The sequence below is a fragment of the Harpegnathos saltator genome, unplaced genomic scaffold, assembly GCF_003227715.2.
Source record: "Harpegnathos saltator strain DR-91 unplaced genomic scaffold, Hsal_v8.6 scaffold536, whole genome shotgun sequence".
Classification (NCBI taxonomy): Eukaryota; Metazoa; Arthropoda; class Insecta; order Hymenoptera; family Formicidae; genus Harpegnathos; species Harpegnathos saltator.
Genome location: NW_020230356.1, coordinates 990,148 through 1,007,648, shown reverse-complemented (window position 1 = coordinate 1,007,648; position 17,501 = coordinate 990,148). Strand labels below are relative to the sequence as shown.

Below are 17,501 nucleotides of genomic sequence, written 5' to 3'. Positions count from 1 at the left end.
AAGAGAGATGTAATATCCGATATAACTTTGTAGTTATATAGAAGCAAAATATATTCATCTGTTGCCAAGGAGACGGTCCCTCAAGCATTTTTAGAGCAGTTCGTGCAGAGTACATCGTAGCGGAGGAACGTGAAAATTCATCTTTCTCGCTCAGGTAAAACTTGCTACATTAAAGGTTTCGCCTAAAAAAATGCGCGTCGACTCGTTCCTTTCATTTTTTATTTCTCGTTTATATTCACGAGTCAAGTAATTAATATTCTGATTTTTCCATCGTCCCTTGTCCCAAGCAACTTTGCGAATCTCACTCATCTTCCATGCTTTTCAACACAACTCTGGGAATACATTGGTAAAACGCGATTCGCGGAAAATATTCTTCCAACAGAAATCATGCTTTCGTCGTATAGTATAAATATTAAAATATCTTCAAGATAGCAAGATACGACGATCTTTCTCGATCAGGAAATTCACGATTTGTACTTCTAATACGCACAGAGAAACCAAAGCTGTATCTCCTCCCAGCTGCTTTCAACTCGATTTTCAATCTTCTCATTGCCACAAAAATTCGTCCAACTCATTTCAACAAATTTCTCTCAACGACCAAGCTCTCGCGTCTTCTCTCCCCGCAACGTGCGTGCGAGAGCACTAAAGTTACAATTACAATTACGATTGTGTTCGCAACCGCGAGCGGCCTCGGGCGGCCTAACTGCGTGCTTTCATTTCGAATTTGCTCGCGGTGCGGCGTCATCATGACGGCGAAGCTGAAAGTGGGGAAGGGAGGGGGGTTTATCGACGGCGATCGTATTCCTTATCGCGACTGCCGCGAGCAAGCAAGTCCCACAGGTGAAATGATCAAAGTTCGCTAGGTGCCGCGCCACTCGTGCCTGTCCGTGTCAATTTCCACGTAATATGTCACGTAGGAGGTACGGAATTGCCGGGGGCGTCTTTGATCTTCCAGCTCGCCCGACCCCTTCGGGCCCCGTGCCCCTGTCCACCTTCCGAAAACCCACCCTTCGAGTCACGCGCCACGTATGCGCCGAGGCGAGGGTGGCCAAATCCAATTTTATTGTTTGCACGCTTAGGCGCAGCCGAATTACACGATTCTAAGCACGACGCCGAAATTCGCCGCTCTACCCGCCGCGCGCCGCGGGAGCGAGAAGTGTGCGCAGAATTTTCTTGCCCGAACTGCCGAATTATTTGGCCATGCTTTTGCGGACAGAAACGGAATGCCCGCTTACCGGGCAAAAGCCGCGAGCAGAATGCATTCAACGTTTTCGTTGCGGAATAATCTCTTCCTTCCGGTACGATATCGATATCTCTGCATCGTCGAGCAATAAACGTGGTTGTTGTCGCGTCAAACATCGATATTCTGGCTGTGCAAACGCGCGGCACGCATGTTCGCACGGCATCAGCGTTTCGATGTGTTAATCTTGCCGGAATTCCTTTCCGCCAAGAATATAACATACGTGCTTTCTCTCTGTCTCGAAATTTCTCGGGGTGAGATTCCAGTGAAAAAGTGCAGCGCCAGCCGAGTCGTTCGAGAAATCGACCGACTTGCTCATACGGAGTGAATTCTTCCATTTTGGATCGCCGAGTGAATATCTTCGATCGGAATTCCACAGCGAACCCGCGGATTCAGACTCGAGTTGATTGAAACATTCACTCGTGCGGATTACGAATCCACTCCAAGTTACGAGTCAAGCGTTCACTCTTGTGTGATTTCGATTAGTAGTATCTTCGTTGTCGCCTCGAGCGAGATTTCATCCTGAGGAATTTCGAGAAGCAGCGCGAATCGCATCGCAGAACGAGAAACGGTACGTGGAATGAAAACGGCGGGAATCGCAGAGGAGCGACTTGCAGATTCGTACTTGGCAGCGGTCATAGATCATTCCATTGTGCTAAAGGGGGTGTGTACACACATTATAACAGGAGCATAATGGCAAACGCCGATGTGTACACACAGCGGGGAAAGCGGCGACACAGAGTGTGCGGTGTTTGGTCTCCATTAATTTCGGATCGACTGGATGGTTACTGCAGGCCACCTCTTGTATCTCTCCTCTCTGTCTCTCTCTCTCTCTCTCTCTCTCTCTCTATCTCTCTCTTCCTCTCTTTCTTTTTTTATGGAGCCATATGTCTGCCCTGCGTCGCGTCCCCGCGCTCATTTGTCAGCTCACAATCTGCCGCTTCGTTGTGATTTGATGGCGACAGTCAAAACACATGGAGACCATTTTTTCCGCAAACTGCAAACGCGACGTGCTGCCAGTATCTTGAAATTTCGATCTCGCAGTTCGTAGAGACAGCCGAAAACAGTCGCGGAATTGCCGCGGAACGCGCAGTCACACTCATTTGTTTGATTGAGACGAAGAAGAACGGAGGAAATCATGTCGAAAAAAGTGAATCCAGACAGATTGGTAGATTTTTAATAGATTGACAATTGAAATTCAAGTTCGACGTTTTTTAAGACCATCTCTCTAAGGCACGTACCGACGATCGTTGCTCGAAACTCGCCTCGAGTGAGACAGTCGGTTTAGAATTTTGAAAGTTGGACGTGAATTTTCCAATTGAATCGCGATTACATCTACATGAAATAATCCGAGTGGAAAAATACAAACCCAACTCCGACATCAGACCTGATTATCTCTCGTAAGACAAGTTTCAAGAGTAACGAGCCGGTGGACGGAGACATACACGCGCGTGCGGCACGCGTGCAACGCTTTCCTAAACTGCACAAAGTCCGGGATCCTCTGGACGATGCGAATAAATAAAACGGCACACAGCCCCCTTCGATATCAATAAGCCAATGGACCGTCTCTCAGTCGCACCGTCATCTCGCTGGCGAGAGATCGCGTAATGTACGAACGGTGACGTAGAAAATTGCGCCATCCCGGGTCGTGAGGAAGCGAACGGGCCAGGGCAGGGTCCGCGGGAAATACCGAAAGGGCGAGAAGGGTGAGCATCCATCCCCATGGCGCGTATAATATCAATGGACGATGGCTGGGTGGCGATGATCGCGTCACATTAGCAGTCGAGCGTTCTATGAGCGACTGCCGCCACTACCGTGTGTGTGTGTGTGTGTGTGTGTGTGTGTGCGTAGCTCCTGTGGCGCACATGTACGTACACAGCGACAGCAGCGGCGTCACCCCAACCGCGATGTGCCTTCGGATGTAAAATAAACGACGCCTAATTATACGCGGCCCGTCTGCGTGAAAAGGGCCCGGCCGCGGCGCGCAAGTGCGTGCGAAGGTGGCCGCCTGCCTTAATGGGATTACGAAATTACAATTTAGATTGATCGTCCCGCGTGGCGATATTTATGGGCCGACGAGGGAGCGGGGGAGGGCGCGCGATATTCCGAGACTACTTCCGCGGTATCGATACCTCCGCCAGTCGGACGATATCTTCTTATCGTGGCCGCGCTAGATAACGTCCGCTGAATTTATGACCGGCCTTCGGGAAAGTGCGCGGTCTTCTTTTGTTTCGACAACAACGGCCATTCGCCCAGTCATTTTTGTTTTGAGCAATCGTGTCATATTCTGTCGCCGCGACAGGCTTTGTCGGCGGAAAACCGCCCGCCGCGTACGAGTCTAAAGATAACTCAAGTCCAAGTCCAGTCAGCTGATTCGAGCTAATTGCAATAGCAGTAGGAATCTATAAAGAACAAGATTGTGCTGTAACTAGTTGAAGGGCGTTGCGCAAAAAACAATTCGATTCTGCATTTATGTCGGATCAAATTAGACTCGGGCTGATCGCGACAGGGATTCGTAAAGACCGGGATTATGCGACTGGTTGACGTACTTCGCGCAAAAAGTAATTGAAATCAACATTTATGTTCAGCTAAATTAAATTCAAGTTTTAATTGCGATAACAGCGGGGATCCGTGGAGGTGTTGAGAATCTGTCTATATTCTAGATGCTGTAGATTTTACACGATCGCGCATAAACTCGGAAAAGGTACCTTAGTTTGTGTAAGTGAATAAAGACTAGACGAAAATTCGACAGTGAAGAATGATACACTGCAATTGAAAACATTCTTCTAGACAGCCGGTTGTCATCAAAATCAAAACTCAGTTGAGATGATTAAAAGCAATTGATCAAAATTTGAGTAAAAACCTCCAACAGAAATCTTTCTGTTCTTGCAGTTGAGTTCTCATCTAATTGCCAGGCAACAGAAAATCAGCTGCACCAACGAAATTGCATTCTCTGTTTTTGCAAACCATGAGCGATTTCTTAAACTGCGTCCCTCTGCTGTTCGCAAACAAGAAGCTGCTTCTTTATAGGCGTATAAGAGGTGTTTGAAAAATGGTAGCTTACTTATGTGTACTTATAATCTTCTCATCAGGACAAACAACAAAAACTTGTACTTGATTAAAAAGCTAATATCCAATTAGGATCAAAGGAATTAATTTCGTTGTTAAAGTAATATATAGTGTAATATATTTATTAAAATTATTAAATCCACTTGACTTTTATCTGTGGAATGATCATCTGCAATTATTTACTTCGATCCCGATCGGCAACAGACAATACTTTTCCCAAAGAATAAAAGATGGACGTCGAAAGATGCTCCAGGAACGTGTGAACGCACAAAATTATGCAGAAAACATTTTAGGCACTGCCTTTAATTTTCATCTTTTCAATCTTCGTCTAAATAAATATTGTTGTATGTATTACGTTAACATTGAAGTGAATTCTTTCAACTCGGCATTAAGTTTGCTTAACTAAGTTTCATAGTTACCACTATATGTTTGCAGAAACTTTTCCGTTTATCTTGATGAGGAGAATATAATTATACATATAGCCTTTTTAAAATATCCTGCATATTCGAATTCCGCAACAAGGAGGTTAAGACAGTCAAAGGACTACTTAAGGTTCCGCGTGCGCCGCGATTCCTGATGGAAACCCGACGGTGTCCCAGTATTCGACGCTTTCCAGCTAGGAGACTCACTCACCGAGTCTTTCCTTCCCCCCTCGGCGAAGAGCAAGCGATGCAAATATTCTTTGTTGTCGAGTTCCGCATTTTTCCGCGGATCCGCGCGCAAAATCTCGCTGCGCAGCGACGACTTCGACATTTGGATGTAGCTCGTAATATATGGAGGTGTCCGCGTAGCCGCGCTCATATTTTTTTCCCAGCTTCGTGGGCTGCCAAGGGGGTGGCTCGCCGTGGGTGTGCCGGGCGATGATTAATTAGCGTTTGATGAATATGTATGAGAGAAAGGCGAGAGCGCGCGACGACTCTGCTGTACGTATATCGCGCGCGAGCGCGAACACGCGGGGATGTACGTAACGCGCGCACACGCCACGCTGTCGGGCACATCCCTCGCGTTACAATAACGCCCAACCCCCTTCGCGCGCACCTCGTTTCAAGCCCCCGCGGTGTCGCTGCGTGTTCCACCTCGGCGGATTCTGCGAGTCCTCCGTGAGCTGTTTAACGATTCGTTTCCCGTGCGAGGTGACGCCGGTTAACGTTACGGCACGATGATCTACGCCGTCTCTATGAATTCGCCTGAACCAAATTCACGTGCCCAGAAAAGCGCCCACGGGAAATGGCGATTGCTCCCTGCTGCGCTAATGGCGTGCTGGAGAAAAAACTCAGCGGAGAAACGCCGCTCGGACGATCGGACTCGTTCGGCTCGCAGATATCAACGAGATGCCGGCTGATTCCTCGAGAATTTTCGCTCTATGCGTTTCTCGAGGGTGCTCCGTCTGGCGCTCCGAACGAGTAAAAATTTAGTAGCGAGAACAATAGCACGGTTCGGCATCGCACGCCGAACAGTTTCTCGACCGCAACTTGGAGGCGGATTCTTAATCGACGCGAGCAAACGTTTCGATTCCGTCCCCTTCGAGCGGGGTTTGGCCCGATGACGATGACGGCGCGCAGCAGATGAATCCGCTCTTCAGTTCCCGGCGAAAATGTTCGCTCAACGATGCAGAGCGGGAGGGTTCACTCTATGCGAGCGCGGAAAGTCACTCGGCGACTCTGAAGCGTCTCGGCTGCCGCGACTCCGCTTTTCGAGTGGAAATTCACGCGGAGACATTTTTCGGGAAAGTATAATAAATATAAATATAATACTGTACGCCTAATACTATATATATATATATATATACACCCGGCGCATCGCGTATGACATAGCGATACATTTGGCATTAATATATATTTTTACAGTTTATCATTGCACGTGTGCACGATAATGCGACACATTTTCCCGGCGATTATCGGCAAGAGGGGCGAGGGGGCGAGCGCAAGTGAAATTTAGAGCTCGTCGCGCGGACATGCGCCGCCGGGCTGCCGGGTGGCAGCGTGGCGGGTGACTCTGCCCTGAAAATTATTTGACAATCATTACGATTGAAAATTAGTAGTCGTGTTTTATACGGCGCGACGCGCGGAGCGGCGGATTAAACGTCCTTTACGTCGATATGGATATTCTCAGTCGAATGAGCATTCGACGGACATCCGTCGGCGAGATACCGTCGGGTTGTTGTTTTCGTATTGGGGCGAAATATCGGGCGCTGGCGGCGGCAACGGCGGGTGGAGGCGGGTTCAGAGGCGGATGGAGCGCGCGGCGGGGCGGGGGAGCGGGGAGGCAGGAGGGAAGGGTCGAGGGGTTTAGATTTCGCCAAAACGCGAGGCTGAAAGGCTGCGCCGCGCGCGGATTGTTCGCGCCGCGAGGAGAACAATGCAAACAATGGCCGGGACGTAGCGCTGCGGTGAGCCCGGGCTTACGCGGCGAATACAATTACATTATGAACTCGATTACCATTTAAATGGAAACAAACGTGAAATGCTAAAATACACCAGCAGACCCGCTCGCCACGCCGCCCCCGCGCCCACGTACGAAACCGCGCGAGCGTCCCTCTCGATCATCGGTATGCAAATTGCGCACCGGCATTGTATACAGAATGCCCTGCAGTTACCGAAAAAATATTTCACGCACGGCCTCTTTGACTCTCCGATAAATCGCGTGCTCGGCGGTTTTCTTAGCGGCGTTCGACTAATTTTAACGCGCTTGCGGCGCGTCGCCCGCAAAATCTGCCTGTGAGAGTCGGACGGTCAAATACTCTTCGCTTTCATAAACACGAATGTACAGGGTGAATTCCTCCCCCCCCTACTGTTAGATCCTGAAATGTCGTTTTTTGTATTAGAGGAGAATGTGTAAGAACATTTTTTTCCTAATATAAAAATCTCCTTACGGTATAAGCATATTTTTCTCTGAAATATAAATTACTAAAATATAAAATATAAAAAAGATATGAAAAACGACGAAGAAACTTTGAAATACAACGCGCGATTCGTCAGCGCGAGTATTATCGGCGACATCCGGCTCTGTCGCGGAGCTCTTAAAGACTCGACAGACGATTGCAGACCTAAGAGCCCGCGTGGTTTCATTTAATCGGACGTTACTTCACATTCCAAGAGCCGATGTTCAACCCGTCGATGTTGGTTTATTCGTGTCGTGAATATTCGCCTCTCTCGATCTTCGCGCGGAGCGACGAGTACAATTCTCCTCCGCACGAATTCCGTCACGAATGTCTGTAAAGTAGGCTAAGCTCCGGCGATCTTCCAAACCGTGGAGATATACGACGTGACGGATGACGCGAGACGGAGCGCGTTCGACCTTTACCTATCGGCACCCCGACTCTAATTATTATGCACTTAATTTCCTAATGAAGCGCGTCGAACGAGGGTCGTGGAGAACGCGGCGCGCTCGTGCGCTGATTTCACGGGCCACCTGTCGCACCGCCGCTTCGTCCGCCCTATTCGTTTCGTCGCATCGGTCACGCAGGGTGTAAGACATTATTCTACACGGAGGGTAAAACTGCAGCGTGGAAACTGGCTCTGATTTTATCCGCGAGGATCGCGCACACGCTGAAACTACTGCGGCCGCTGTTCTCGCCTCGATCGGATCCGATCTCTCGCTGGAACGCGCTTATCGATCGCTTCGTCCACCTCAATTCCCAATCCCTTCGCCCTCTGCGACGGCAATATCTCGGCTCTCGCGCAAAAAGATTTGCAGACAAGATGTAGCTTCTTGTCAAACTATCGGCAAAATGGCCCTCTTCCAGATCTCAAGATTGCCGAGCTGTGTGACACGCGCCGCGCGGGCAAAGTGTTAACGAGAGACCCGCCCCCCCTCCCCCCCCCCGGAGTTATCGAGATCACGGAGCGCAGCGTGTCATGGCCCCGATTAGGATCACATACATACTTAACGACACAGATACGTTTGAAAGCCGAAGATTTAGCCCGCGGCTTTCGGCGTCACGTCGGAAACGTTAGCCGAGATTCCGGGGGCGGCCGCGATGCAACGCGGGGAGTGTCGTTTGTCCCGGATCGGATCGGCTGTTTCCCAGCAAAACCGCGCCCGCGCCTCTTCCCCGTCATCTGTCGCCGCGTGTTGGGGGCACAATACCGGCGAAAGGACAAATACGTCGGATCGCCAGGAAACAAAGGGACGCGCGACGGGACGTCCCTCGGACTCAATCGATTAGAAGCGTCCACCTTTCTTCCTCCCGCGCGAGGAACGTCGCTGCGAGGAACAGCGTCCGGCCGACTCGATCGCGCCTCTTTTTTCGGCTAAATCGACACCGATCGATCTCTCTCTCTCTCTCTCTCTCTCTCTCTCTCTCTCTCTCTCTCTCTTTCTTTCTCCCGGCGACAGGAGACACCGGTCTCGACCGGAGGTCGGAGGGAAAAAAAAGATATCGAGAGAGAGAGAGAGAGAGAGGAGGAACGGTCGGACGACTCTCTCCTTCTTCGTCGCGGCATATCATCGTGGATGAGCAGACGGACGGTCGTCGCGGCAAAAAGGGGGCGGCCAAGGGGGCTGGGTGGATCTCCCCTATCGGATAGATAGATAGGTAGGTGCGGTCAGTGTCACGGGGTCTGACAAAGGCTGACCGCCGGCGGAGCCATTCAAATGGTAATCGGCCCCGCGTCGTCTAACGTACGCCAACGCGCCCCGCAGCCAGCTCCGAGGGGGTGCGAGCGCGCGCACCCCTCAGCACACAGCAGTACGAGCACATTCGCACCAGAATCAAGCCAAATATTGGCAATATCATCCCCCGGCATTGTCCCCGCCGCGACCTGCCTCCTGCCGCTACCGGCGCTGCCGCCGCCGCCGCCACCGCCGCCGCCGTCTCGCTGGGAAACGATGTCCATTTGAATGCGCGATTCCATTACCGATGTGCCGGTATATCGGCCCGTGGATATTACCGGATTAGGATTTCAGGGGAGACCAGCGGGGTCTCGCCGCAGGAACTCGGTCAGCTCTGCGAAGTGCGCGACGGTAAACATCGCGCGAGTCGCCGCGCCGGCGAGGAAAAGAGGATACGAAACGCCCAGTCTCGTCGTCGCACGTCGTCGAGCCCTTCTCGCCGATACGTGACGCTTCGAGGACGTCGCGGATATAAATTCACGGCGATTGCGGCGCGTCCGTCAGACGTCGCGAGCTGGGAATTTGTTGAGCGCGGACCGTCACTCGGCGAATCAAACATGTCTTTTCATCGCGTTTCGACTGCTGCTCATCGGTCGCGTCTCTTTCGCGCTGAGACGGATAATTCCTGGCAGTGAGAATAAATTCTAGAGAACCGCGGCTGCTGCTGGTCGTAGTGAGAGAGACGACGATGATACAGTCTGTAAAGTAAGAGCGTGCACGGCATAAATGGCAGTTGGCTTCGAATATCGTCCTAGTTTTTTTGTGAGCCGATAGATGAAATCTTTGTCGTGAATGCTTTGTCGCAAAAGATTCAGTTGGCGTCGAGCTCTAACCTGAGAAACACGTTAACCGCCATGAGTGCCGCATACGCATCGCGCTACGAGGCTGTGTTCCTTTGTTCCCACCCCAAATGACCAAAAATGTCATATGCAGTGGCTGCTGAATACATAGGAAAGTCAAAATCGTTCGTCGCTAAGTGAGTTCAGCGATATAAGAAGGTCAAAAATGTCGATGACTTGCCCAGAACGTGGCTCGATAGGCGAAGTGACGCCGAATATGGAAAAAAAATTGTGAATTTGTTTAAGCGGAACCCGATCTTAATGCTTAAAATTTATGAGAAGTGTTTGTTGCCGACTGCTGAACGATGCTTCATAAAAAAAAACGAGGACTGGATCTTATAGGAAGACAACGACCCAAAACACCGGAACAAGCTTTGCACCGAGTGGAAAGAGCAGTCTGGCATCGTCACACTTGATTGGCCATCGCAGTCGGCGGATGCAAATCCCATTGAAAATGTGTGGGCATATCTCAAGCACAAACTTCGAGGAAAAAGAGTGTGCACTTTGAAGCAGCTGACACGACAAATTCGTCTCATTTGGAGGTCTTTACCGAACGAATACGCAGTCAACTCAGTGGAAAGTATGCGTCGGAGATGCCAGGCAATTATCAATGCCGGTGGTGACTGGACTCGTTATTAATGGTATAGCATTTTTCTTCTTATGGAGTACAACAAATCCATGTACTTAAAAATCATTAAAAATAAATTTTTCTACACATCAACCCGTGCACGCTCTTACTTTGCAGACTGTATGTCGTCCCGTTCCGTTCAGTCGTCGGGCCGAGAGAGAGAGATACGCGAAATCACGATCGGGTAAAACTTTAGAATAGGGCTCTTTCCGATTTTTGATATATTTCTGCTACTTGCCGGATAAAAATCTTTATTGTGACTACGACAATGATAATCAATCGGGGGAGCCCGAAAGAAATGTTACCGACCTATTTTTTTCAAGATTTTTCGGACCTTATAAAACTCTGCAGGAAAAATGCACCAAATTTAAACTGTTGAGTAAAGGTATAAAAAACTCAATGAACTTTAATAAACCAAAGACATAAACTATTCTCCGCTATAATTTAGACTTTATAATATAAATTTGTGCTTCTGTCTAAAACAGATTGCACGTGAATGTGAATAATGCTCTGCTTTATTTTGCTTGTAATTTATGATACGTCCTACCTTGCGTAAGGGTCTTGCTAATCTTTTCAGTATCCATTTTTAGTATATCGTAGATTCATCTGTTTAGCAAGGCGAAAGATTGGAGTAACAACTGTGAACGGTATTTAATCAGTACAAAATCGATATTTAAAATTTTTTTTTTTAATGTATGGAATAACATTTTCATGTTCTTTCCTATAAAGATAAATCTTAGCCCCCCTCCCCCTCCCTCAATATATATGTAAAACTTTGTATATATGTTTTTTACAGCTAGTTTTGTAAATTAATGAACAAGAAAACGTGGTTTCCGGTATAATAGTACTTCTGAGTATTTACCAAAAAAATGGTTCGGAAAATAAGTGGGTAACATTTTTTTCTCGGGCTCCCCCGATTGATTACCACCGTCGGAGTCGCAAGAAAGATTGTTACCATGAGAATGGCAGATGAATATCGAAATTCGGAAAAGACCCTATTCTAAAGTTCTACCCACGATCGTCCCCGTGCTCGCGCCACGCTTAATTAGCGCCGTCATTTCGGTCGGCTCGCACTTGATGCGCTTATGATAACCGCGCGCCGGTAATCCGGCGCAGGTCGTTGCGCTGATTATCTCGTAAAACGTGCCGGCCGGGATTCACCGTCCGTTTGACGTTCGCGAATAGATCTGTGCGATTCGCGATCGGTGTTGATTCAGGCCGCGCAACGTCGCACGTGCGCCAGTGTAGACGCACGCAAAGCTCCCGCAACCCGAACTTCAGCACGCGCCACGATTACGCGATTACGCGATTACGCGTGTCGTCTCCCCGTGTCGTAGCCCGGGCTGATGCGCCGAAGGAGAGGTTGAACGAGCAATGACGCGGAAGATGATTCGTCCCCGCCGTTCCCTTCGCCGAGCGATTCTGCGTCGCGCGTAATAAGCCCATCTGCCGGCAAATAAATGGCCGTCGCCGCCGCCGCCGCCGCCGCGATGCGTCGACGCATCGTGCAAGACGACGACGCGTCCCGCGAATTAATTTCGCGCTCGCGAATTGTGAAAATGTTTACAAATCTTCAGAACAGAGGTTACAAATCAATCAAAAGACAAGCGGTAAACATCAAGTGACAATAACGCTCCGCACTCGGCACCGTAAATGCAACGTCTGACTCGCGCGTCTAGTGTAAAAATTGTTATGCATCGTTGAGTGGGGAATTAGAACATTGATACACAACGCGATTGTTCGACTGTTCAGTGTTCACGCAGTCGATGTGAAATCGAGAAACCGTCTGCTGGTTGGATATAAATCGCGAGCTCGAAAATTCGCTTGATCTCGACGGAAGCTGAAATCGAATCTCTAGCTGGGCCCTCCGAGGGGGGCGCGGGCGCAGGGAGTAGATTTCGGCGAGAAGAGCCGGGAATATTACTCTCTGCCGATGTACTTCTGAATCCCAGGCGTAAGAATGCATTTAGAATGCGTACGTACCAGCACCCGGGATTTCGCTGCTCCTGCCTGCGCAGCGCCTGCGACGGGAATTAAAGGACAGGAGGGAGTGATACGTACCGTCGGCGCACGAGTCGACACGTGGCGGTAGCGCTTTATACAAACAGCATTATGCACGCTCGCGCTAACATAAATTACTGCGGGTTTAATATTGGACGTCGGCGTTGGCCGTGGCCGACCACCTCCTGAGCAAAACACGTTAAATGCGGGGAGAGCCGGGCGTATTCGACCGCACGATTCGCGATTCCTCGGATCGTTCTCTTCCTCTTCTCCCGCCGTTCTGCTCCACCTCGCCGCCCGACGAGGGCAAAAATTCCACGAGGATCCGATGAGACGAAACGACTGCTGCGAGTTGTACGAATTATGTTGTAAGACACGCTTTAAATCGTTCGAGCGCGCACGTTTCGCTGCTCGGACGTAAAAATCATTAGATTAGACACGGTAGTCCCTCGACGCTGCACGACGAAACGAAAAGAAAGAGAGAGAGAGAGAGAGAGAGAGAGAGAGGGGGGGGGATTCGATTTACGCATATTTCGCCTCGCTTCGATAAGCAAATGTACAGAAATCGTCGGGAAACATTTCGCGATGTCCAACCTAACCCGTCCCGGAAGCGACACTCGGAAATTCACGTTGAAATAGGTTCGAGCTCGATGTATACCTATACATATACATATACTCCTCTGCGATGTTCCTCCGTTACAATTGAGAGCACCATGAAGTACGGGCTCATAGTTACCGGGCCCGGCTACTCTGTTTGCATCCCCGGCCGATACCCGCGATGAAACTCATCTCGGCCGGATACGGCATCAACTAGCCGGCTGAATTCGAGCGAGGACTGATCGAGGAGCGCCGGTATTATTCGTGGCGAGTCTCTCTCTCTCTCTCTCTCTCTCTCTCTCTCTCTCTCTCTCTCTCCCTCGGCCGAATTTCACAATAAACTCATTCACGACGCGAGCGAGCGAGTCTCCGCACGAGCGACTTATGGGCGCTGCCCTTTCAGAGGGCGCCAAGTGGCACCGCGAAGGCGAGAACGGCCGGAAGGAACGATAAGTGGACACCCCGTGGAGAGAGAGATGATGCGATGCAGGCCGTTCGCATGAATTAAGGTCGGCTTCTCGTTTACGTAGGAGGGTCTCGGGATCCGCGCGAGTCGCGAGTCGACTCGACTCGACTCGAGTGTTACCCTTCGGCCAGCTGCGGGCCAAGTCGCGTCTTAATCTCGGAGGAGGAGACCGCGCGGCCGGATGCGGCCTCTCGAGTACCGCGGCCGAACGGATTGGCATTGTTTGCGATGGATTTACGGGAAGTTGGAGAGTCACACACAGTAACGATCGCGCTCGCTCGCGCACGGATGAAAGCACGCCTTCGCCGGCGGCGGGCCGGCGGAAATATGAAGGCGAAGCGCTCGGGAGCGATGGGGATGATTTCGGAATGAGTTCGTGAAAAACCTGAGGCTCGCGATGTCTCGTGAACGCGCGCTCCGGTTTGCTTCTTCAGGGAGACGTGCCAAGAGCTGTGTCTTCCCTGAGGAACGTTGTTCATAAGACAAATATCGGGAAAAGCAATTCACGACGAGAGCGGTAGCAAGCCGGAAGTCAGCCGGAAGCCTAAGACGCGAAAGTTGAAACGACTCGTTTTAACAGATGAATTCTGGGTACGTCCCCGCGCACTTCAGGGGGTAAGCTACGTCGACTCTCAGCTTCGCCGCTGGCCCGCGACGATTTAGGGTTATGGAACGAGCAACTGGAAAATGATGTCGTGCATCAGTGTGCTTTATGTCCTCAAGCGACGCCGGTAGGTCCCCCCCGGTTGACATGGCGCAGGCACTCCATGTTCGAAACCCTTACCCTGTGCCGGACATCTCCCGGGAAGGAGCGTGGGTGTCGAGCGGGCCCGTGTTGGGAGATAAAGTCTCGCCGTCGGACAGGGACTGGAACGCCAAGTTGAGCGCCCACGAGCGTCTCTTCGCTCACCACACCCTCAACAGCATCCGAAGGGACCAGCGGCTGGTCAGGCCGAAGGTACCGCTTCGAGAGCCGAGAGATACCTTGCGACTGTGCGTCTGATGAACCACTTCCGCAGGTGCCGGACGACGCCCTCGACTTCGCGCTGGACGCCGTCTACGTCCACAGCCGGGACACTCTGGTGCCGAAGATGTACGTGTCCATGCAGCCGGAGACGCTCGGCAAGGAAACGTGGCGCGTCCTGCGGAACGAGATCAAGGTACGTCGTAAAGGACGCGCGCGCGCGCGCGCCGGGGAATAATCGGTCGATTCGATCTCGTGATTTTCAGATCGCGCCGAAAACGCCGAAACCGGACAGGCCGACGCAGAACGACGAGGACGAGGAGCTTAAACCGGCGGTGCGGGGAGCTTTTCTGGCGGATAAAACGAGCTGTTACTGCGGGCCAGCTTTGCCGCGGAGAATCCATCCGAGCAGCGTGAAATTAAATATCGAGAGTCCTCATATGGAACAATCGAATCCCGGATACAGTCGCAAAATCGACGGAACTTTTTACAGTATTTAAACACGGATTTGGCCGGTGTTTGAGCGGCACGCTTGGAGAACGTCCGGATTAAGCTGAAACCTGCAATTCGCCGAATGAAGCCCCCGCTTTTACAAATACCATTATCGCTATTGGCATAATCTGCCGAGATTTGCGCTTTGGAACTCGCCGCGGCGACTCGCTCGCGACGCGAAATTCATCGTGCTCGCGCGAGGCCGAGGCGCGTGAATCGAGGAAATGGCCGGCTCGCGCGAGCAAGCGCGCGATTGAATCGCGCGGCGTGACCGGGCCGAGCCGCGCGATTGTCCTGTACCGCGCTAATCTGATCATGCCGACAAATTCACTCCGTGGCCTCCCCGAATTCGCCTTGGCTATCGCGATCGGGGATCACCCCGACGCTCGCCGTCCGCGTGCTCGCCCCTTTGACAGTCGGAGCCGGCCAGGCCGAAGATCGGCGGCGAAGCGGGTAGGCAGAAGCGCGTGAGTCAGTGCGCTCCAAGTCCGCATTGCTCGCTCGCTCGCTCGCTCGCTCGGCTCGGCAGTGAGCCGAAGGGACAGAATGTCCCATTACCCGGGTAATCCTTGTTTGTAATAAACCAGCGCCCCGCTGCCAGCGGGGTGACAGCGCAGCCACCCTCGCCGAGGGCCCGCGGAGGAGGAGCCATCTCCGCACGCATATGCTCCTCATGGAATATCATTTATGCTTCTCACCCCGCGCGAACGTCTATCTTGCGACCCGTTTGACCCGGGCAACCCTCCGACAGAGAGAAAGAGACGGAGGAGGAGAGAGAGAGAGAGAGAGAGAGAGAGAGAGAGAGAGAGCACCCTCTCTTCGCCACGGAGTAGGCAGCACGATCCTTATACATACGTCTAATCCGGCCATGATTGCCCCGCCGACCGCCTCATCGCGAAAACTCCACCTCGCTGCCTGCGAGACGTACGCCATCCTCCGCCGTCTGACCCCGTTCCACCGGCTCTCCTCCGAAGCGCTTTTTGACGAACCTCGCAATTTCGCGCCGATACCTCGGTGACTTGCGTCTTGGCGGATCCACGGGCCGATCACTTGCGCTCGATCTCTATTCGCGATCTCGCGTCGACCTCATCATCGCGCCAGGAGTGGATACCTTGGTTCATTATCTGTCTCCTCATTACCGATCACGATTTTCGGATGTTTGCGTCGTTGCGAATTTATTGCAATTTGCGGCAAATTTATCAAGCGAATTCGTTACAAGCCGCGCGCGTCTTTCCTTGCTCAATCGCAAATTCGACGGCTCATGAGATTGTAATTTTTCCGCGGATTACGTCACGTCGGGTGTCTATTGACGCGGATCCGTTTTCTTCCCTGAGTAGAGCGGCGGACAGAAAGAGAGAGAGAGAGAGATAGAGATAGAGAGAGAGAGAGAGAGAGAGAGAGAGAGAGGGGGGGGAGCGGGAGAGGGAAGCGCCGAGGGTGATATAAGGGTAGAACGATCTCAGGCGGTCGTCAGGCAACGAGCGAGGTTACCAGCCAATTACTTGGCTGAGCGGTTTTATTTGTATTTAATTCTTATTTAATTTACTTTTTACGGCCGTGTAGTTTTGCCGCCACCGTTAACGAAATGGAAGGCTCGTCTTCGTCATTGCAAATTAACGGCGTCGCGGACCGTGGCGTCGGGCGCAATCAATTTCGGTAAAAAGCATCAATTGCGCGTTCTCCCATTCGACGACGATATTCGCACTTGATAAACAACACGTCTAATTGTAACCGAAAAGAGCGCGAGTCAGCGGGTTCGCTTCGTAATAAAACCGACGGTCGAATGATTGAAGGTCGAATGCGGCGAGGTCGGATCGTTCAATGAAATGAGGACGCCGCGGCGCGGAGATTAAGCGGCCGCCAATTACGACAACTTTGCACGGAGTATGCTCGAGAGAAGATTAATTTTAATTAATCGATCACGTACAGAGAGTGTCGGAATATACTTGGAATGTAATTTTTTGCCTCAGCAGTGACTGGGAGCGGACGGTGCGCAACGATGCCGCGCTATATTGCAGAGGCCACGTTTCAACTAACTTCCCTATCTATTCGATTCTTTCACGCGTACGCTCTCTCCCAGAAGGAAATTCTGCGTGAAAGTCGAAGCAAAGTCGCATTGATCCCTCCGGGATGAAGCTGTTATTCCACTGAACTTGTTACGTTATATTTATCAGCGCGGTGCACACTGGCACCACCCGGCGGGTTTTATCGTTCCTTTCGGACCCAACGTTCTTCCACCTCGCGTCGTTTCACCTAAATAGACAAGGCCGCAAATGACACGCGGGGCGAATAATAAGCGAGCGGTGGGAGCGTATGTCGTGCGTCAGGTAATTTCCATTTTAATTTCAGTCGTGCCCCTTCGAGGCAAGAATTATTAAAACTGTGTTTCGTGATTTTTATACAAAATAGCCGCGCGACGGGACAGAAATTTCTCGGGCGCGCATCCGAACGTTATTATGATAACCGAGATAGGAGAAATTTCTCAAGCTCGCTCACACACACTCACACACACTCACACACACTCACACACACTCACACACACACACACACTCGCGCACTCACACACTCACACTCACACGCACACACGCACA

General features: G+C 51.2%; 1 protein-coding gene across 1 annotated transcript; it reads left to right on the top strand.

The window, feature by feature from the left end:
- The first annotated feature begins 14,147 nt into the window (after positions 1-14,147).
- Positions 14,148-14,995, top strand: LOC105188094 (uncharacterized protein C1orf194). Its single transcript, XM_019843574.2, has 3 exons — positions 14,148-14,412; positions 14,474-14,614; positions 14,685-14,995. The coding sequence occupies exons 1-3, from the start codon at positions 14,167-14,169 to the stop codon at positions 14,916-14,918; spliced, it is 621 nt and encodes a 206-aa protein (XP_019699133.2). The 5' UTR covers positions 14,148-14,166; the 3' UTR covers positions 14,919-14,995.
- Positions 14,996-17,501: the final 2,506 nt, after the last annotated feature.